The sequence below is a fragment of the Galleria mellonella genome, unplaced genomic scaffold (assembly GCF_026898425.1).
Source record: "Galleria mellonella isolate WM207_F2 unplaced genomic scaffold, CSIRO_AGI_GalMel_v1 utg47471, whole genome shotgun sequence".
NCBI lineage: Eukaryota > Metazoa > Arthropoda > Insecta > Lepidoptera > Pyralidae > Galleria > Galleria mellonella.
In genome coordinates, this window is record NW_026442104.1 from 1 (window position 1) to 19,705 (window position 19,705).

Consider the following 19,705-nt stretch of genomic DNA (forward strand, 5'->3'; position numbering starts at 1 on the left):
AAAACAAATGTGTTTAGTTACTTTCATTTACTCTACTACAATTTTAAACCTATTTTTTTCACAGATGATTAATGCAAATTCTCTTGGTCCATTAAAATTTTAATGATTAAATGGTAGAAGTATTTTGCCGAGTGAAAGAGCATCTGAAAAAAACACATATTCAGCTCTAAAGAATATAATTATACGTATTATATTATGCATATAAGAGAATATGTACTTGAAATAATGTTATAACTACGAATAGAGCTATTTCTTTATAGATATAATATACAAAAATAACAATAACTTAATAAATAAATTAGAGATATTCGTACCTTGAACATTTTACCTTGAACAGAAGGGAATTCTTCAAGGGTTTGTAGTATGAATAAGCAGATTTGGCAGTAAATGTCACTTTTATAATTTAAAATGTTCAAACAATTTGCAACATATAATACACTGTTAACACTAATACATACCTAGACAATAGTGGACCAGCATAAACGTAGTAGGTAGGATGTGTAAATTATTACAGTGCAATGGTCACCATACTACCGTGCAAATTTAATAATAGTCGCTCGGTTGAGACGCTCTCTATGTGACACTATACTTTACTACTACAAGACTGTCTTATTGTTACGGTGTAAATCTTATTATAATATATCTATTTTAAAGTAAAAACTAAACTATTTAATATATTAAAGATACGCACCAACCGGAGTATTTATTATGTTGTATCAAACATATACAAATGAACACACAATATCATTCACAGTTTAAATAATACAATATTTATAACGTTTACCACTAAAAACAAGAAATTACATAGAAGGAGTGATAAAATTGACAATTCGTAGCAGTGTAATCCTAGCCGTATAATCCTACTAAATTCAGATATAACTTGCTTGCATACTTTCTACATAAACTGTGTCGAATATATAATCTAGTAATGTAAAATTTAACATTGATAAATAATTGTGTTAATGATGTGCGTTTGCGTTTTGATGATGAACGGATGATGATGATGATGATGATGATGAATAAATACACCTAGTATTCGAAGCGATTTAACTAGGGTAAATAAAATAAATACTTTTGAAGCGTTGTATTGAATATAAATTTAATGTAATGCGTTGAAGGTTGTTTTGCGAGTCAGTTACAATTTTGAAAACCTGAAAGGTTATGTAAATTTCTCCTGCGTTATGATTGGCGTTCTCGCGATGTCATGATGAGCGACTCTTGTTACTGGTTGATGTTGTGCGTGATTATCTATTAATAACTTAGCAGTCGTCCATTGGTTTTACCGCTGAAACCGCTTCATTATATGCAGGAGTAATAATATTAATTGCATATTGTTAATGCTTTAACAATTGACATATCAAACATTTTCTATACAGCAGCCGGCTGTGAATTGAGAAAATAGCAACTGATGGCGTATCTTTCGTCCTCTTTCTACTATTTATATTTGCATAAGAAGAAAGAAGGCAACCATATGATTTACAGTTTTTATTTTATCATTCTTCGTATCTCCACGCTTGGACGTAAGCCTATCCCATACACTGCTATAAAGAACGGTTCTTAACTACCTGCATCCACTGACTCCCTACAACGCATTTCAGGTCGTCATTCCATCTAGTGGGCAGTCGTCCTACATTGCGTTTACCCGTACGTAGTCGCCACTCAAGAACCTTTCTTCCTCATCAGTTGTCAGTTCTTCGAGCTATGTGACCACCCCATTGCCACTTCAGCTTGCTTTTCCTTTGGGCAATATCGATTATTTTGGTACGTTTGCGGATATCCTTGTTTCGGATTCTATCACGCAGACTCGAGCATAGCCCTCTCCATAGTCCTCTGCGCAACTTTTTCATACGGCTTTCTCAATTTAGCTTTTATTTTTTTTTTTATTTTTTTTTTTATACAACATAGATAGGCAAACAAGCTGACGGCCCACCTGATGGAAAGTGGTAACCGTCGCCTATAGACATGAGCAGTACCATAGACATAACAGAGTATACAGTTTCGCCCATGATACCCCCCATGCGTTGCCATTCCTGAGGACTCAGGTGTTATTCCTCTGTACCCAGTAAATTCACGCTTTTGCATACGGGCAATCGTGTAGGACCACGTTTCAGTTCCGTAAGTCATCACTAGCAACACACATTGATTAAAGACCTTCGTCTTCAAATTCTGAGGTATTTTGTATCAAAAGATGTGGCGTAGTTTCCCGAACGCTGCCCAGCCGAGTTGGATTCGTCGGTTGACCTCTCGGTCGAAGTTAGACTTACCCGTTCGAACAATTTGTCTCAGTATACATACTCATCGACAACTTCGGGCGTAGTGTTCTCAATCGTAATCGGTATAGGTGTGAACATGGACGTTAGACATGATCTTAAGACCTACCTGGTGACCTACATAGTATTCAGATCCTCCAGGGATTCCGCCATAATTACTATGTCATCGGCAAATCAAAGGTGAGTGATGTATTCGCCATTGATGTTTATACCATTTCTTTTCCAGTCCAATAGTTTGAAAACTTCTTCCAATGCAGCTGTGAAGAGTTTCGGCGATATGACGTCATTCTGTCTTACACCTTTCTGCACTGGGATGGGTTCTGTACTCGGATAGACATCGTAGCCTTACTGTACATATACTTCAATACTTCGATATATCTATAGGCAATCTGGCACCGCTGGAGGGACTGTAGTACCGCCCATATCTCGACCGAATCAAAGACTTTATCATAGTCCACAAATGCCAGACATAGTGGCAGATTATACTCTTCGGTCTTCTGTATAATCTGCCATAGCGTATGTATGTGGTTTATAATGCTAAAGCCTTTTCGGAAGTCAGCTTATTCGGGTGGCTGGAAGTCGTCCAGTTTGCGCGTAAGACGATTGGTCAGGACTCTCGAAAATAGTATGTAGACGCGATTCAGAAGGGATATCGGTCTATAGTTCTTCAATAGGGTAATGTAACCCTTCTTGAAGAACAGGACTATCGCACTTCTGCTCCACACTTCTGGCCTAACACCGTTATGGATCACGAAGTTAAATAGCTTCTAAAGGGCTACAAGTATCGGGTTTCTACCCGCTCTCTGAAACTCTGCTGTAATTCCCAGTGTCCTCATCAGATGCCTAGCTGTTTCATTGTGTTGTTACTACGAAAACGTAACGTGCATTTCAATTTTTTTATGCACCAGATTCTGTTGATATGTTGTCCGGTGCGAAGTTTTATAACGTACGAGAACTGTAAATCATGTGATTACCTTCTTTCTTCTTATACAAATATAATTAGTAAAAAGAGGACAAAAGATATACCATCACTTACTATTTTTGTGCAGCAGGCTAGTGTATAGAAAATGTTATACAGTAGTATAACCCTACCAAATTTAGATACAAATTGCTTTCATACTTTCTACATAAACTGTGATAAATAATTGACATATCAAACATTTACTATACACTAACCTGCTATGAATTAAGAAAAATAGCAACTGATAGTGTATCTTTTATTCTTTCTCTTTTTACTAATTATAATTGCATAAGAAGAAAGGAGGCAACCATATGATTTACAGTTTTTATTTTATCATTCCTTTTATATAATTCCTTGTTCTGTGGTAATTACTTGCTCTGTAATTTTTTCATTATTTTTACCTGTGGTCCATACACTCTGTCTTCGATCAGTTTTCAGTGATATGTTGTATTTGTTTTTTTCATTTTCTGAATATTTTTTTTCCTTCATTCCATATATACATTACGAATACATTTTTTGTTTATGTGGATAAATTAATACTATAAATGTTAATTTATAAATAAATAAATAAAAGTTATCACTTTTTAATCTGTTAAAATCAACGACTACAAATGAATTGATTATCAATCAAAGAACATTATCGTGCTCATTGCTGTTTTCTCTATTCCTTTTTTTAATTGAACTTAGAGAATTTTATCATTGAATATATTTTTTGGTAAGTAATATTCTTTTTCTTCTATGGAATTCCAAACAATCAACAAGTGACTCAGGAGTACTTGATTAGGATTTGACAGAAAAATCCTACTTTATAGAGTGGCTTTTTATTTTTTCGTGTTCAATTTCCACATTTTATGGATATGTCTACATTAATGAAATGAAATCATTTCTGCATACATTTACTATAGGCGTTTAAGAAGGAGGGTCTGATGTGCCATGCCCACCCTAAAACTGGCTCGTGCCTCCAAAATGCGAATGAAGCTTCACAAAATTGTTTTTAAGTTATATACGTTTTTTAAGTAATCAATGCCCCTTTCCGCCCCTAAAAATAATTCTAAATACATTCACTACTATCCAAGCATTGCTTATAATGCACCAGTGAGATGGAGTAAACCAATAGTGCAGGTGGGGTTATATTTTCACCCATTAAAAAGTCCCTGCTTTGGGGACATTAACTATTGCTGGATTACAATTTCATGATGATTTAGTTGAACTGTTAAAGCACCAAGAGATAGTATTAAGTTTCTTTATTTCATTAGTATTTTTACAACTAAATAAATAAACCTAAATAATCAAGTATAAATAAGGATTTACTATTGTCTGTTTGCTTATTAACAAATGCCTCCTTCAACTATCTCCAATGGTCTCTATTATTAGCTGTTTTTATCAAAATTCTACCTGCCTCACGTCTGACATCATTTACCCAAATTATGTATGGTGGTGAACATTAGTTAAACTTCTATAGTGCTAAGAAATTAAAAAGAAATAAACATTTTTCACATTTTATTATTATTTATAAATACCACACAAACTATTTGCCTAGTCATTAACCTAGGTTACCTTGTGTTACAAACAACCACACATTAAATGTCAGGACATAGCCTAATTTATTTCATAAATTAACCTGACTGAAGAATCACATCTAAGACTTTATTTATGCAAAGTAATGTCTATCATTATACAAGAAGGGCTGTAAATTAAGCATTATTGAGATATAATGTATTATTAACAATAAAAATTTCTTCATTTATTAAGGAAAATCTCTTTTACTGACATAAAAATATAAAGAAAGACATTATGTTTTTTTTTCTCCATATATCAGGGTCACAAAAAGTTACAGGAAAAAGTAGTTATTAATAAATGCTTAATTTTTTTTGTTTTAGGTGATTTTATATTGCAAACATTAAGAATGAATAAAGATAAAAGAGAACCAGAGTATCCTGTTGAGTTAGAATCACAGTTTATTTTGAGATTACCTGAAGAACCTGCAAAATCGCTCAGAACCGCCCTTAATTCTGGAGAGAATTTTAAAAACAGACTTACCATTAAAATCGAGAATGATATGCGTCATGGTGAAGTTCGCTTTGACCATTGGTTGTTATATGGTAAAATAGTTGACCTACCTACTATAGTGGAATCTTTAAAAACTATTGATAGGAAGAGTATTTACAAGACTGCAGACATTTGTCAAATAATGATCTGCAAAGAAGAATTAGATCCTTCTTCCACTGAAGACGAATCTCCAACAAAAAACAAAAAGAAAGACCCTTTTAAAGTTGATAAAAAATTTCTTTGGCCTCATGGTATAACTCCCCCTACTAAGAATGTTAGAAGACGACGCTTCAGAAAAACATTGAAAAAGAAGTGTGCAGAAGCACCTGAGATTGAAAAAGAAGTAAAAAGACTTTTGCGAGCTGATAATGAAGCTGTATCTTACACTTGGGAAATAATTAAGGAGGAGGATGATCAGAATATGAAACCAGAACCTAGCACCTCATTCAAAGGAGATAAGGTTAAGAAAAAACAAAAAGTAAAGGTAGAAACTAAAATCTCTAATGATTCATCATCCAAGGTAGAAGACATATTTGGAGGTAGTCTGAGTGATAGTGATTTAGAAGATGAAAATGTTAACATTGATGTAGATGATAGTCGTTTATCTTGTGATGATCTATCAGATTCATTCCATGTCACTGGAGACTTAAAAAATAAACAGTATACTCCGCATTTTGGTTCTGAATTTTATCCTTCACAAAGATCACATAACATTTCTGAAACTTATGAATCCTCATCACAAGGTGGTCAAAACATGGATTACTCTTTAGAGGATTCTTTGACCCAACCAAATGAAAATAGTGTAATGTCTCAGCTTCAACAGTTAAGCGCAGATTTAGAAGAATTAAAAGAAAGACGCCATAGAACACAGCAAGAAATTGCAGGAATGGAAAATATGACTTTGAAACAAAGATTTCAAGACATACTTCAGAATTTAAATAAAGAAATAATGTATAAAGAATTGGAATATCAAAATCTCTTGACAAAATAAATAAATGTTACATGTATTGTTTAAATCTATATTATATGCGTATCTAAATAAATTATATATTTATCTATCATATAAATTTTTAATATTATCATGAGAATGGAAAATTATGTACAGGGTAAAATCGAAAATGTTAGGACCCTTTAAATGAAGTATTTCTTCCAGCGAAACTTTACATATTTATAAAAAACAACACTTTCTTCCTCCAGCGCGTTCTACTGTCGAATAAGCATGACAATTTTTTTAGTAAAAAAAATCTATTGTTTTCATAAATATATAGCTTTGAATCGATTAATGAATTGATATTTCACCTTTGAAAAACGAGGTTTAATTTTTTCTTTTTTATTATAACACAGGGGTAAATGAGCATGTTTACCTGATGGTAAGTCACTACCATCGCCCATGAGCACCCGCAACACCAGAGACATTGCAGGTACCGCCCCCTCCCTCCTCCGGACTTTTAAAAATGAATAGATATGTTCTTTTCTTGCAAGTTGCAATGTTGTATCAGCTCGGAAGTAATGTTGCTGAAGGTTTATTCAAAACGTGGTTGTAGTGTGTTGATAAGGACCATATTTACAATTATTTTAATATACCAAGTGCATGTATATTACATATAATTGTTGTAACTAATAAATTTGTGAAATTGAAGAAAAAAAAATTACAAAGCTAGTGGTAAAAAATCTTGAATTGAAATTCGTATTAAATGTATTTACATACTCTAGAAATAGATTTTTTAAATCTCGATTTTTTTTGATAATCGATTTATCAGAATTCGATTAAAAAAAATCAAAAACCCTTATTTTTCAGGCAGAATCGTCAGCGCTACTGTTGAAATGATAGACTAAAAAAAATCGCTTTTAAAATAGGGATTTTCGAAATTTCTATCCTAATAATCTCATTTTACCTACCACTATACCGCTAACTATTTCCATTTCATCTGTAATCTTTTTTAATTTTTTTTTTTAATTTAGTATTATTATTTATTTATAAATTGAAAATAATTCACTATTCTGAAACCACTTTGTAGAACATAGATTAAGGACAGTACCTGTGATCCTGCAAAACAAACTATATAAATCCGTTGCTAAGAGACTTACCTAACAAACAAAAGGGATATAACCAGATTGAGTAGGCATATCAGTGCTCTAATATGTAATAATAGTTGATCGATCAAGCATAATAATATTCTATAAACTAAGTTTATTACTTATATCAATCAATGCAGTATTAATTGATTAAAATGTTGACAATTCCAGAAATAGCTTCTCAAGAAATTGAGAAACAAATCGCTGAATTAAGTGATGATAACTCACACACTATTTTTGTCGTAGGAAGTAAGTCTGTGGTAAGCATTGTTTGTTTGTTCCTATTAATCGTAAATAAAAAAAATTTAATGTTTGCATAACAAAAATGTTCATTTCATTTGTGCATTGTACCTACTCGTTTTTCATTTCACTACTATACTTATTATAATACAATAACTTACGCTTACTAATATAATAAAATTTATAATTTATAAACGTGGTTTTAATAAGATCAATGGAAACCAAAACAATTTTAGAATTTTTGTCTGTCTGTGTGTTTGTTCCATCATCACTCAAAACAACTTGATCAAATTGAATAATATTTTCACAGTTGCTACACAATCTAGATGTTGATATCAACTTCCAAAATCGTGTACCAACTTACGGGTAAAAGTTACAAACTTTTATAATACTGTTATGGTAAACGTTGTTTTTTTCTATACTTCCACCTACGGCAGTCTATTTTTTCTTATTGGGAGTAATCGGGATAAAAGCTATCCTATCCCTCAAGTTGCAGCAAATAAAGTGCTTTTACAAAATTTCATTAATATCGGTTGAATGATTTCGAAGTATGATTTGAACAAAAGTATCACGACATGGAATTTTTACATCTTAAATTATAGCGATAGTATAAGTGAAATAAATTGTAAATATATATTACTTTTAATTTAAATAATTAATTTTATTAGGGTAAATCAACCCTATTGAATACATTCTTGGATAAGACTGACGCACCGCGTGAAACACTAGTATTGGAGTACTCATTTGGCCGAAAATCGAATCAAAGACAAGCAATCGAAAAGACGATATGTCACGTGTGGGAATATGGTGGCAAGTTGGACAGTAATATATTGAACACAATCGTCGCAACAATATTAAAACGCGGAAAGTATTGTTTTTGCATCATGATCGATTTAAGCAAAATAAAAACTATATGGAATACTTTAGAGATCTGTTTACAGGCAATACCTAAAACTTATTTAGATTCTGAGAACTCATCAGAGTTAATAATATTATGCGGAAAATACGATCTTTTCAAAAATTACGGTAAATGAACTGCCTAGTACTTACATACTTAAATATGTCTGAGCATATTGTGAGCATCATGCCAAATAATTATACAGTATCACTTTTAACGCAGGATCATTGTTTCTCAGAGCATGGCATTGTACCAAATCTAAAGATTCGAGTTAGTCCCTAGATGTTCCTGTCAAAAGGAAAATACTTCATATGGGTCCTCCTGATTTGCAACTTAGAGCATATGTTGTTCCCTGCGGTTTCACCCACCTGAATGAATATGTATATGTAATTATGTGTATGTGGGACTACTAGCAAAATCCCCCTTATAGGAGAGGCCTATGTTCAGCAATGGACAGTTGAGAGCCGATATGGTATGTTATGTGTATGTTAAGTTAGGATATAACCTAGGTATAACAAATTTCATTCAAGTTCTTTCAACAGTTTAAACATGATTGAATAACAAACATCCTTAAAATATTTCCATTTGACTATTTTGTGGTATGGTGAATTGTTTATCAAGTAATATCGATGCCAAGGATTCCAATACTCTTATGAATACTAAGGGGCGTTTCGTAAGAGTCATGATAAATGGATTTTTCTTAGCGTTAAATATTAACTTGTGTCTGGGCTGAATTAGTCATAGCTAGAGTTCTTCCAATTTCAGATACTTGTTACGAATATTTTACACAATGGAACATAATCGTATTTAGAGAGGGACCGGTTACTCCTAGAAAATAATCTTAAATATACCAATGCCATTGAACGAGAGATATTGGTACGACTTGTGTACTGGGCATCCCCAGTAATATCTTCAAAATGTTACATAGCTAATTTCTAATGTTACAGACAGTGATATAAAGAAATTCATATGCACAACACTTAGAAGTGTGGCATTGATTTACAATGCCCATTTACTATTTTACTCATCAAAGGAACCACAGTTAGTGAAACGAGCAAAAGAATTGTTTCATAATATTGGATTTGGTATCTTCACGTCATTCAAAGATAGAAACACAAATTCTGCTAAACCATTGGTCATTTCCAAAAAAACGGATTCCTGGGAAAGCATTGGATTGCCGACATCTACTTTAGAACAGGTATGTAGACTACTTGTACATTTCTAATGAAGCCCATAAAGACATATTTTTTATAGGCTTCTAAATATTTGCACTAAATGATTTAGGTAATTCTTATAATTCCGATTCAACTATTATAATATGTCGTGAAAATGTAGTGGTAAGGTACAAGCCATCCCAGTAATAGATGTCTATTATAGTTATGTTAGTTATCTTATTTTTTTAGTAAATAAACTACCTATTATGATACCTACACAGAAAATACCTAAACCAACACAAAAAGACATATTATGAATACAAATGATTGTATCATGTTTGAATCGAACCCCTAATCATTGAAAAATGCTATACCACGAGGATCGCCAAAAGCATAGTGGTACAGTTTACTGCATATTATAATCAGTAGGTCCTATTTACCCAGCATTTAGTAAATTCAACAATAAAAAGTAATAAAAAATTTTCAGATAAAGATGCGTCATTTATCACGGATATCTCCCGAAGCCGAAGTTCCTGTTACAGACGTCATAACAACCCCACGGCATACGCATCCTGAATCTGTACTTGACACAAAAGTTGCTTTGAAATATGAAGAATTACGCAGTTTGCCGGCGCTTGATATCTCTATAGACGATTATTTGGTTGGAATAAAATAATAGGCGTACAAAAAACAAAATATGTTTTACTTCTTAAAATTCAATATTATATATAATCTTTTCTTCTAACTGACTAATCGTACAATAAATACTACTAAGTCTAGAATGCTGATATTCAGAACATACATAAGTTTATTTTACAATGTCTAAGCAAGCGCTAAGAATTTTTGAAATTTCATCTTAAAATGGAAATACGACATCACGCGTGCAAAGCCTCGGACAGCACCTAGTCCATCTATCTACGAACACGTAGCTGAGCATTCAAAGCGCATAATGCATTTTTTGAAGCTTCATTCTCAGAGTTAGTTGCAAGGCTTACTTGTAAACACCGCCGTGCAAGAGCCATGTCACCTGTAGACTGCAAAAAATTACATCATGAGATCAAAATATTTTAAAAAGCTATAAAGTTGCCTTAGTCGCCTTTTACAACACTTAAAGTACTAAGAGGTAACCAGCAAACATTAACATTAGTAAGAAGTTACTTACCAGTGCAACGTGAGAAAGGTTAAACCAAATATCTGATCGAGTTTCTGCGTTCGCAGAGAAGTAAAGTGCTTGCCTAAAACAAGGTAATATGAGGTCCCATTGATTGCAATAGAGACAACATAAGCCAAGATTATTAAATATTTCAGGACCTGGGTTGTTAGTAGCTAATAGCCTCCTGAAACGAAAAAATATTAAGCTTCTTAACTAGCTCTGGCATTCTGTGTTCAAATTAACACATGAAACACACCAAAAAATTACTTACGCGAAGTTATGATTTCAACGCCGATAGGTATAAAGTAAGTTGATGACAATACGAGTATTATAACTATAGAAAGAACTTTATAACTTTATATAGGAAATATCCTCTTAGGGGTAACACATGAGGAGTGCTGCCCACGGCGTAGTATTATCAGTTCCTGGTGCTATTTAATTGTATAAGTGTCTGTTATTCCCTACTTCTCATTAAGTAAACTGTCAATTTATTCTCCGCTTTTTTTATACCACAAAGGTGACAAACAAGCCTACAGTCCGTATGATGGTAAAGGATCACTGTAGCCTATGGATGCCTGCAACAACGCGTATGTGATACCCCTAGGGTGTAACATGCGCGTTGCTGACCCTGAAAAAACCTTAATGTGCCCTTTTTGAAGAACCCATGTTTAATTCTTGTATTAATCGTCACGATGGGCTAATTAACAAGCATTCAACCTCGTCTATCATCCCTCACTGATGCCTCGCCAGCCAGTATACCAATAGCGCAGGCGGAATTACCATTCCATTTCACCCATTAAAAAATACCTGATATAGATATTTACATTGAGGTTGAATGTCGATTTGTATATGTCCAGAGATGATTTTTATTAGGAATCTACTTGAATTATTAAATATTATTTATCTGTATGTTTTTACCTATAATAACGTAAAGCAATTTCCGGCTGGTCATTATAGAAATTGTACATTGCAATACTTGCTATGGCTTCCATGTTTGACGGATCTTCCAAAGCAACCATTCTGTATTCTTTTACAGCTAAAGCTGGATTACCCATTTCATCATGAATCCTGGCTTGCTCTAATAATAAGGGTGTGTATTCATGAAATATAGAAAGACCTTGCTTACACACTTCTAGAGCAGATAATGGCTGGTTTAATCCAACGTACATAGCAACCAAACGTAGATAAATTGATATATGTTTGTTTTGTTTAAGGGCTTGTCGTAAACAATCTTCCGTATTTCTATGCATTCCAAGTGCAGAATAGCACCGAGCTAATGAAAAGTTCCACCACCAATCTATAATCTCAGTTGATTTTTGGGCTTGAAACGCTATGTCCATGGCCTAAAACAATTTAAGAACTTAATAACTTATTTGTATATAATTTTTCATCAATTAATTGAATATCGTTGAAGAGAATTCTAAACACTCGGATGTAATCTCTAAAAAGGACATAATTTTTTTGAAAAGATATCAAGTATTATTCATTTTATTATCCCCTTGTTCTATATTATTTGATTTTAAGTTAAAAGACACTTCTAGTAAAAAATAGTAAAGTTCTAAATTATTGCGATACCATGAACTACATATAGCCTCGCCAACATATATCGATAGCGCGGGCGGGGTTACCCAAGTAGACTTATATAGATAGAGGTACTCGTATAACCATGTTACATGCACTATACAAAAAAAAAAACAGTCATTTCAAAATGTATTCAATCCTTGAATCTTAATTTAATTATGATTTTCATTTTGGAGGTTAAACATTCCGTTATCAATTAGTGCTACTCTATACTAAAAACTGCCGTGTAGTTCCGGCAAGGAATGGGCCATCCCTTCCTTTTCCTTGGATGTCGTAAGAAATTACTAAGGGAATCTAATGGTCGAGTGATGGACAGGAGTGTTCCTTTTTAAACATCATCAAAGCCTAACTGCAGTTGCTAACCCACCTGCCAAGCGTGGTAATAACCACCAAAACCCTCCTATGTTCAGTAGTAAACAATTAACGGCTGATATAATAATAATGATGTACAAAAAATATGATAACTAAATACACCTTTCTAATATCTCCCTCGCAATAATATACATATTCAAATAAGGTTTTTGCAGCGGGAACAAAAAGGGTATCTTCTTTCGTAAGAAATCTGAGAGAGAGTGGCGTGCTGGCGGTGAATGGCGCTCCTCCAGCAAGAGCAGTAGCAGCTCTCGAGAGCCGGGACGCTGTATGCAATGCAGCCCTCGTGCTAGGAGCCCGGCTAGTACTCACACCACGACTGGTAGCCGTTCCACTTGTACGCTTCTGGAAACAAAACGATCTTACAATAATAGTTGATGTAAACTATTCTGTTCAAAATAACATTATTGTTATTAAACACAACAGTCTTGAAACAACTGTGCTTGCATGGCTGCATTTGTAATTTGCAACAGTGGCAGTGAAATTACTGGATACGAAGGCATAACCTTAGTCCTCAGGAATGTCACTGTATATTATGTGATGTTTATAATGCAGTTCATTCTTTGGCTATCCAATAAGGGGCCCGGTATTAAAGTACCATTTAGTGAAAATTTTAGTTTAAAGAAATGAAACGAACAAGCAAAATAAATGATTATAATAGGTAATATAATAAAAAAATCACAAATTTGTATTTTTTACTTAGTTTATATCAATAGAAAATAACCAAAAGTTGTACAGTATAATCCAAAAAAAAAAATCTGTGGAAATCTAATCGTCATTCGCTAATCACTGTGATTGATTTGTTAAATATACCTACCATTAGAAGAAAAATATTTGAATTCAATGATTTATATAACTGAATATTGACCAAACTGAAATTTAATACATTTACTAATTAAATTACATTCAACTGTTGCGCTGTCTTGACTTCTCTTTGAAATGCTGTACCCGCTCGCGGTGTTTTGGCAACTGCGGTAGTCACCAAATCATCTTGTTTTGGAAAGTACTCTACTTCTTCATATCCATTACCTGCAACTTTTGCTTGAATGGTCATAGCTCTCATTTGAATAAATTCTAACATTCTATCACTTTTATTTTGCAGAGCTGTAGCACATAAATTTAAACATTTGTCGTATTGTTTTGTTTTGTATAAGTTCAAAATCTTGTAGTCAATTTCCATTTCGTTCACAGTGTATGAAAATTATATTAAATGAAATTAAACTCAATTTCTGGTCTATGTTTTTAAGATTATTGGGATCCGTCGCCTTGGTTACAAATTACAAACAAAATAATTCAATACTTTGGAATTTAAGTTTCACTAGTCGAATACTCCTTTAAAGCAATGCTATTAATTTTGATTTCACCTATATATACACACTAGTTATACTCCAGACGTCAGTCGGTAGGATTTTTTAATGGAATGAAAATAGAATGGTATCTCCGCCTGTACTATCGGTATATACTGACTGAATAATATTATTGGCCTATTCGGCCAAGAAACCTACAGAATATTCAGCATTCGGCATATGACCGAATATACTATTCATTGCAAGTCTAGTGCCTATTACAATCTAATTATATAAGGGGAAAAGGCATTGTTAGTATAAAAGTCAAACAGCCCCATTTCTAGCAATATACCCTATTGTCCCCATCAGGTATCCCCCTAAAAGCCATCGTAGTTAATTCTCTTGTGGAATTCAACACGATGAGCTAACTGATCTATTTTTATCCTCATCTATCATCTCTCACCGGTGTCCTGCCAGCATATACCGATAGCACAGACGGGGCAACCATTCCATTCTCATCTATTAAAAAAAAACCTAACATATACGAAAGCTGTGGAGTCAACCATAATCCCTTAAATATCTTTATACTATTTAAACTTAAATGATAGGATTAATAAGTATATGTTTTATAAATATGTCACATCATCTGCATCATCATTATCACAGGTAGCGGTGATTAGTTTTAAGAATTTTACAATGAACTTTCTATCTAATAGATATTTTATTTTATCCGTAATAAAATTATAGACTCATAGGTTAAACTACCTTACTTATTTAATCGTAGGTGAAAAAAAAAACCATTTGCTGTGGCTTCACAGTTCAAAAGCACGTCTCTTAACATCTCTAAAATCATTGGGATCCTTGGTGTTGACATCTCTAGTGGCGTACAGTTCTGTGGTCACGATAAGGTGAAGCTGGCATCCAAAAAACGCGGTGTGCTTAATAGAGCGAAGCATTACTTCACGCCGGATCAGCGGTAAGTCCTCTACAAATCGCAAATCCGGCTCAACATGAAGTATTGCTGTCACTTATAGACGGAAGCATCTAGATATCAGCTTGAACCCTTCGACTCAGTGCAACGACGAGCTATGAGAATTGTCGATGATCCCAGGCTTACAAGCAGTATCGAACCCTTAAGTCTTAGAAAAGATTATGCCTCACTCTGCATGTTCTACCACTTGTACAAAAGATTTTGCTCAGAGGAATTGTTCAATATGATGTCCACGGTCACTTTCTACCATCGTACGGCTCGCCATCGACAGGGAGTTCACCCTCATACCTTACAGCCTAAATGGTCGCGTACAACGCGATTTCAGAAATGTTTTCTCTCACGAACACTCAGGTTATGGAATGAGCTCCCTGCCGAGGTTTTCCCAAGAGACATATAGGGTAGGTTAGGGGAGCATAGAGTTCTTCAAAATGGGGGTAAAGAGATTTCTTCAGGGTCGCGTAATACCCCTGGTATTGCAGGCTTTCAGAAGCTACGGTAACCGCTTACCATCTGGTGAGCTGTATGCTTGTTTGCCACCTCAGTGGTATAAAAAAAGGTTAATAAAGCTTTTAATTTCTTTAATCAAATCATCATTATATGATTTCATATTTAGAATTTTTAAATCCTAAATTAATGATCAACTGTAGTAGTAGATATTTTACGTTTTAGGTAGATACAAAATTCGTAAATACCTTTCTGTGGGTGTTCATGACCTAGCTACAATAACGAATAACGTAAGCAAAATGTCTATAAAACACGGTCCGTTTGTTGCCTTTCTGTATCCTATTAATGCTTAGCGTCAGAGCGATTTATGGGGTGAAATGAAAACATCCCCTTTATTTCTGTACTTGTACTATTATAGTCAGATGACTCAAACATTTTTATTTTGCTATATTATACAAGTTACCTAATAGTGGTAATAAATTTGGAACTCGATGTTCGACTTTTTGGACAGAGGTTTTTAAAATAGATCGATACAAAAATGATCTCAATCTATCCCGATGCATTACGTATTTTCTACGTGGCTTTTTTTGACAATTGTCATGTCTAATTAGCTGTGTAGATTTTCATAATAAAAAATAATAAATTAAAATGAATGCAGGGCAGTTCACTCATCGTGACATTCTCAAGTATATAGGTGTTCGCGACATTATTTGTATATATGTAATCGTAATTTATAGTTGTTAAGTCCCTAGTTAATCGTTTCTGTATTCTGTTATTTTATATAGATTTTACATAGATTTAAGATAGTGTAAGTTAAATAAAGTATTTCTTTGTGTGTTGTCATTATTACCTACGAATAGAAATAGAAATTGTAACAATAAATAGAATTAAGAAATTGTAAATTGCAATAAATAAACGCTATAGAGTACCGATCTGAAGAGACACGCGTCTCGTTCTTTCTCGCCCCGTCCCGCTCGCGCAGATTCGCTAACGCGAGTTGGAAACGTTATCATGCGAGCGGGCGGGTATAAAGATAGGCCGCCTCTCGTCGAGCGGTGAAGCAGAAGCAGAAGGAAGGTGAATCCGAAGAATTCGAAGAATGCCGAGCCCGGCCAGGCGGCCGGACGAAAAAGGCCCTTATCAGGGCCACAGTGTACCATTACCGCAGGAGGGGGGCTCAACCGCCGCTGCCCCCCCTCCAGCGCGCGCCCGTGCGCAGCGCCCGCGTACAGCGATCTCCCCCTCGCGGGGGAGAGAGCGCTCCCGCTCCCGCGCCGCGCAACGTGCCACGGGTACGACAAACCCGCCACGCGACGATGCAACCGCGCCGTGCAGTAACCGTGCAGGCGTAACCATCCCTCGCGCCGGTTTACCGGCGACACTAGTGCAAGCTCAGCGCGGCGAACAAGTGCCGAGTGATAGTGCAAACAGTGTCACCAGTGCAAATTACCGGCATCAACAGCAGCATCCAGCAACGAGGACCACCACAGAGGGGCCCTCACAACAACAAGCCGCCGTTCCCCCATCGCCCGCATCACCGTCGCCATCGGAAGACTTCGCGGAGGCGGGCACCTCGTTCCTCACCTCGAGCGGCATGCCACCGCCGGGGGCGGCGAGCCTCTCCGAGTTCCGGAGCGGGGGTTCGTCGGGCGGCCTTTCGCCGAAATCAACATTAGAGCGAGACTCGTTGATTTTGGCGCAAGTGCTGTCCGCGGACCTCCTCTCCCAGGGAATGAAAGAGAGGATCGCCGCTCTGGTGGGGGATGAAGCGGAGAGACTGAGGGACCAGCCGTCGCCTCCAATAGAGGAGATGGAGCTGGCAAGAGAGATGGGTCGATCGTTCCAACTGGCAGCCATACGACCAGCCCGAAGGCCCAGAAGCCCAGATTCCGCGGCAAACGAGGGACACAAGCGTCCCTGCCAAGAGCCTTCACCGCCGCAGATATCGACTCCACTGCCACAGAGAGACCCAAGGCTGAGACCCAGGGAACTCCCAGTGCCAGCCCACTCACAGGGCCAGACATATGCGGGCGCAGTAAGGGCCCCTACGCAACCACCGGACATGACGAAAAACCAAGGCGCGGCCTCAAGCACAGCAAGAGACACTGCACCGCCTCCGCCCCCGCCAGCGGCAAAAAGACCCAGATTGCCCCCGCTAATAGTGGAATACCTGCCCGACTGGGTGCGCCACTTCAAGAACCTGAAAAAGTTGTTGAACTGCGCCCCGAACGCCCGCCCCTATGGCAAGGGGGTGAGATTCACCCCGAGGTCCGAGGATGAGTACCGTATCATCCAGAGGTACCTCTCCGACCTCGAGAAAACAGAAAAAATAAGCTGGTTCTCTTACCAACTGCCAGCGGAGAGGAGTTTGAAAGTGGCCATCCGGGGCATACCAGCCGACACTCCAGTGGAGGACATTGCCGACGCCCTGACGGAGCTGGGATACGTTCCTGAGTACATCCGTCAGATCAAAGCACGTCAGGGCCGCCCGGGGTGCATATTTCACGCACAGATCAAGCGCACCCCAGGCATCACCCCCGGCATATACGCTATTGATGAATTACTCTGCATGCCGGGGGTGAAAATCGAAGCCTGGCGGGGCAAGAACGGCCCCGCGCAATGCCACCGCTGCCAAAGTTTCAGGCATTCCTCCCATGGGTGTCACAGGAAGATGGCATGTGTCCGCTGCGGGGGTGAACACGTAGCCAGGGACTGCCCGCGGCCCAGAGAGGAGCCTCCGACCTGTGCAAACTGCGGAGAAAACCACACCGCTAACAACCCCGCCTGCCCTGTTTTCAAAAGAGAAATAAGAAACAGAAAGGCGGGCACGGCGCCCAGAACAACAGGCCAACTCGCCGGGCGAGATAGGACGCTCCCAGGCGGCACCAACGAATCCAACCTGATGGCCGCGGCAAACCCGGCTACAGAAAGAGGGAAACAGCTGCCTGAAAAACCCCGTAAAAAGAAGAGAGGCAAGAAGAAGAAGAAAGGGAAACGCAAAGACGCACCCACTGAGGCCGCGCCGACCAAGACACAGGCTTCGGCAAAAACAACCCGTCCGCTTGCGGTCGCCGCCCCCACAAAATACGAAGCCGCCACACAAAAGGCCGCATCAAGCGCGGCGCCACAACACGAAAGTGTCAAGGGGAAGATGGCGAAGCAGCCACTGGAATCCAGCACCTCCAACAACAACCACTTGATGAGGGCGATGATTAACATCTTGATGGAGGTGCTAGTCGCGGTACAAACCGGCGCAGACCCCTTGCCGGTAATAACCGCGGGCCTGGTGAAACTATCGCAGCTAGCATGATAAGAATAGTTCACTGGAACGCGGACGGGATCCGCAAGAAGCTGCCCCTACTGAAACTGTTGCTCGTGGAGTATAAAGTCGACGTGTGTCTCATCTCGGAGACGATGCTAGGGGCCGCCGACGCACTCCACATACCGGGATACCATGCATACCGCAAGGACGAGCTTACGGACGACCGAAGGGTGTATCGCGGGTTGGCTGTCCTAGTAAGGAGGAACATCGTCCACCAGCCGCTCCCACAGGTGCAACTTGGATCGATGTACGCACTTGGGATCGAGCTGTGCAACAATAGAAATCCCATCCGTGTGTTTGCAGTATACAAACCGCCGACAACGAAACTTGCAACGGCCGACGTCGAGGCCCTTTTCAAGGAGCCGCTGCCGACCATCGCCGCAGGAGATTGGAACTGTAAACACACGGCTTGGAACTCCAACATAATCAGCGCCGAAGGCAGAAAACTCCTGGGGATAGTAGAGAAACTGAATATCGCTGTGCATGGTCCAGAGGTACCTACACACTATCCCCACGACGCCGCAAGAATACCCGACGTGCTCGACATAGCCCTCTACAAGGGACTGGACAGCCAACTGACGCAGGAAGTCCTCTTGGAGGACGTCCAATCCGACCACCTTCCCGTGTGCATGGATATCCTGATGACCCCGGTGCTCCTGACGCCGCAGGCCCCGCGCCGCCGGACGGATTGGGGGAAATTCACGGACTTCATGCAGGACAACACGCCAACGAGGGCAATTTTAACCTCCGCCGACGTCGAACAGCTTGCGGGAGACCTGTCAGTCTCCATACAGGCCGCCATGCAAAACGCATCTCAGCCGGGAAAGGTAGCGAAAACAACCAATACCATCCCGGCTGCAATAAAGAGGAAGCTCGCCGTTAAGCGCCGACTGCGCAGAGACTGGCAG

At 37.9% G+C, this 19,705-nt stretch overlaps 3 protein-coding genes across 4 annotated transcripts; 2 read left to right on the forward strand and 1 right to left on the reverse strand.

The window, feature by feature from the left end:
* Positions 1–3,645: 3,645 nt before the first annotated feature.
* On the forward strand, positions 3,646–6,347 carry LOC113512366 (transcription initiation factor TFIID subunit 7). 2 transcript variants are annotated; one of them, XM_052898630.1, is made up of 2 exons: positions 3,646–3,946; positions 5,112–6,347. In XM_052898630.1, exon 2 carries the CDS (start codon positions 5,138–5,140, stop codon positions 6,269–6,271), a length of 1,134 nt encoding a protein of 377 aa, XP_052754590.1. In that variant the 5' UTR covers positions 3,646–3,946; positions 5,112–5,137; the 3' UTR covers positions 6,272–6,347. The 2 variants fall into 2 exon arrangements, with proteins under 2 accessions (XP_052754590.1, XP_052754591.1); XM_052898631.1 differs by lacking the exon at positions 3,646–3,946 and adding an exon at positions 4,022–4,353.
* A 108-nt stretch (positions 6,348–6,455) lies between these two features.
* Positions 6,456–10,344, forward strand: LOC113512526 (cytoplasmic dynein 2 light intermediate chain 1). The gene is made up of 4 exons (XM_026896426.3): positions 6,456–7,616; positions 8,265–8,622; positions 9,442–9,692; positions 10,136–10,344. The coding sequence occupies exons 1-4, from the start codon at positions 7,512–7,514 to the stop codon at positions 10,322–10,324; spliced, it is 903 nt and encodes a 300-aa protein (XP_026752227.2). The 5' UTR covers positions 6,456–7,511; the 3' UTR covers positions 10,325–10,344.
* LOC113512524 (tetratricopeptide repeat protein 8) lies at positions 10,335–14,367 on the reverse strand. The gene is made up of 5 exons (XM_031906901.2): positions 13,659–14,367; positions 12,857–13,099; positions 11,720–12,144; positions 10,811–10,985; positions 10,335–10,682 (listed from the first exon to the last, which is right to left on the reverse strand). The coding sequence occupies exons 1-5, from the start codon at positions 13,932–13,934 to the stop codon at positions 10,560–10,562; spliced, it is 1,242 nt and encodes a 413-aa protein (XP_031762761.1). The 5' UTR covers positions 13,935–14,367; the 3' UTR covers positions 10,335–10,559.
* Between the last annotated feature and the right edge of the window lie 5,338 nt (positions 14,368–19,705).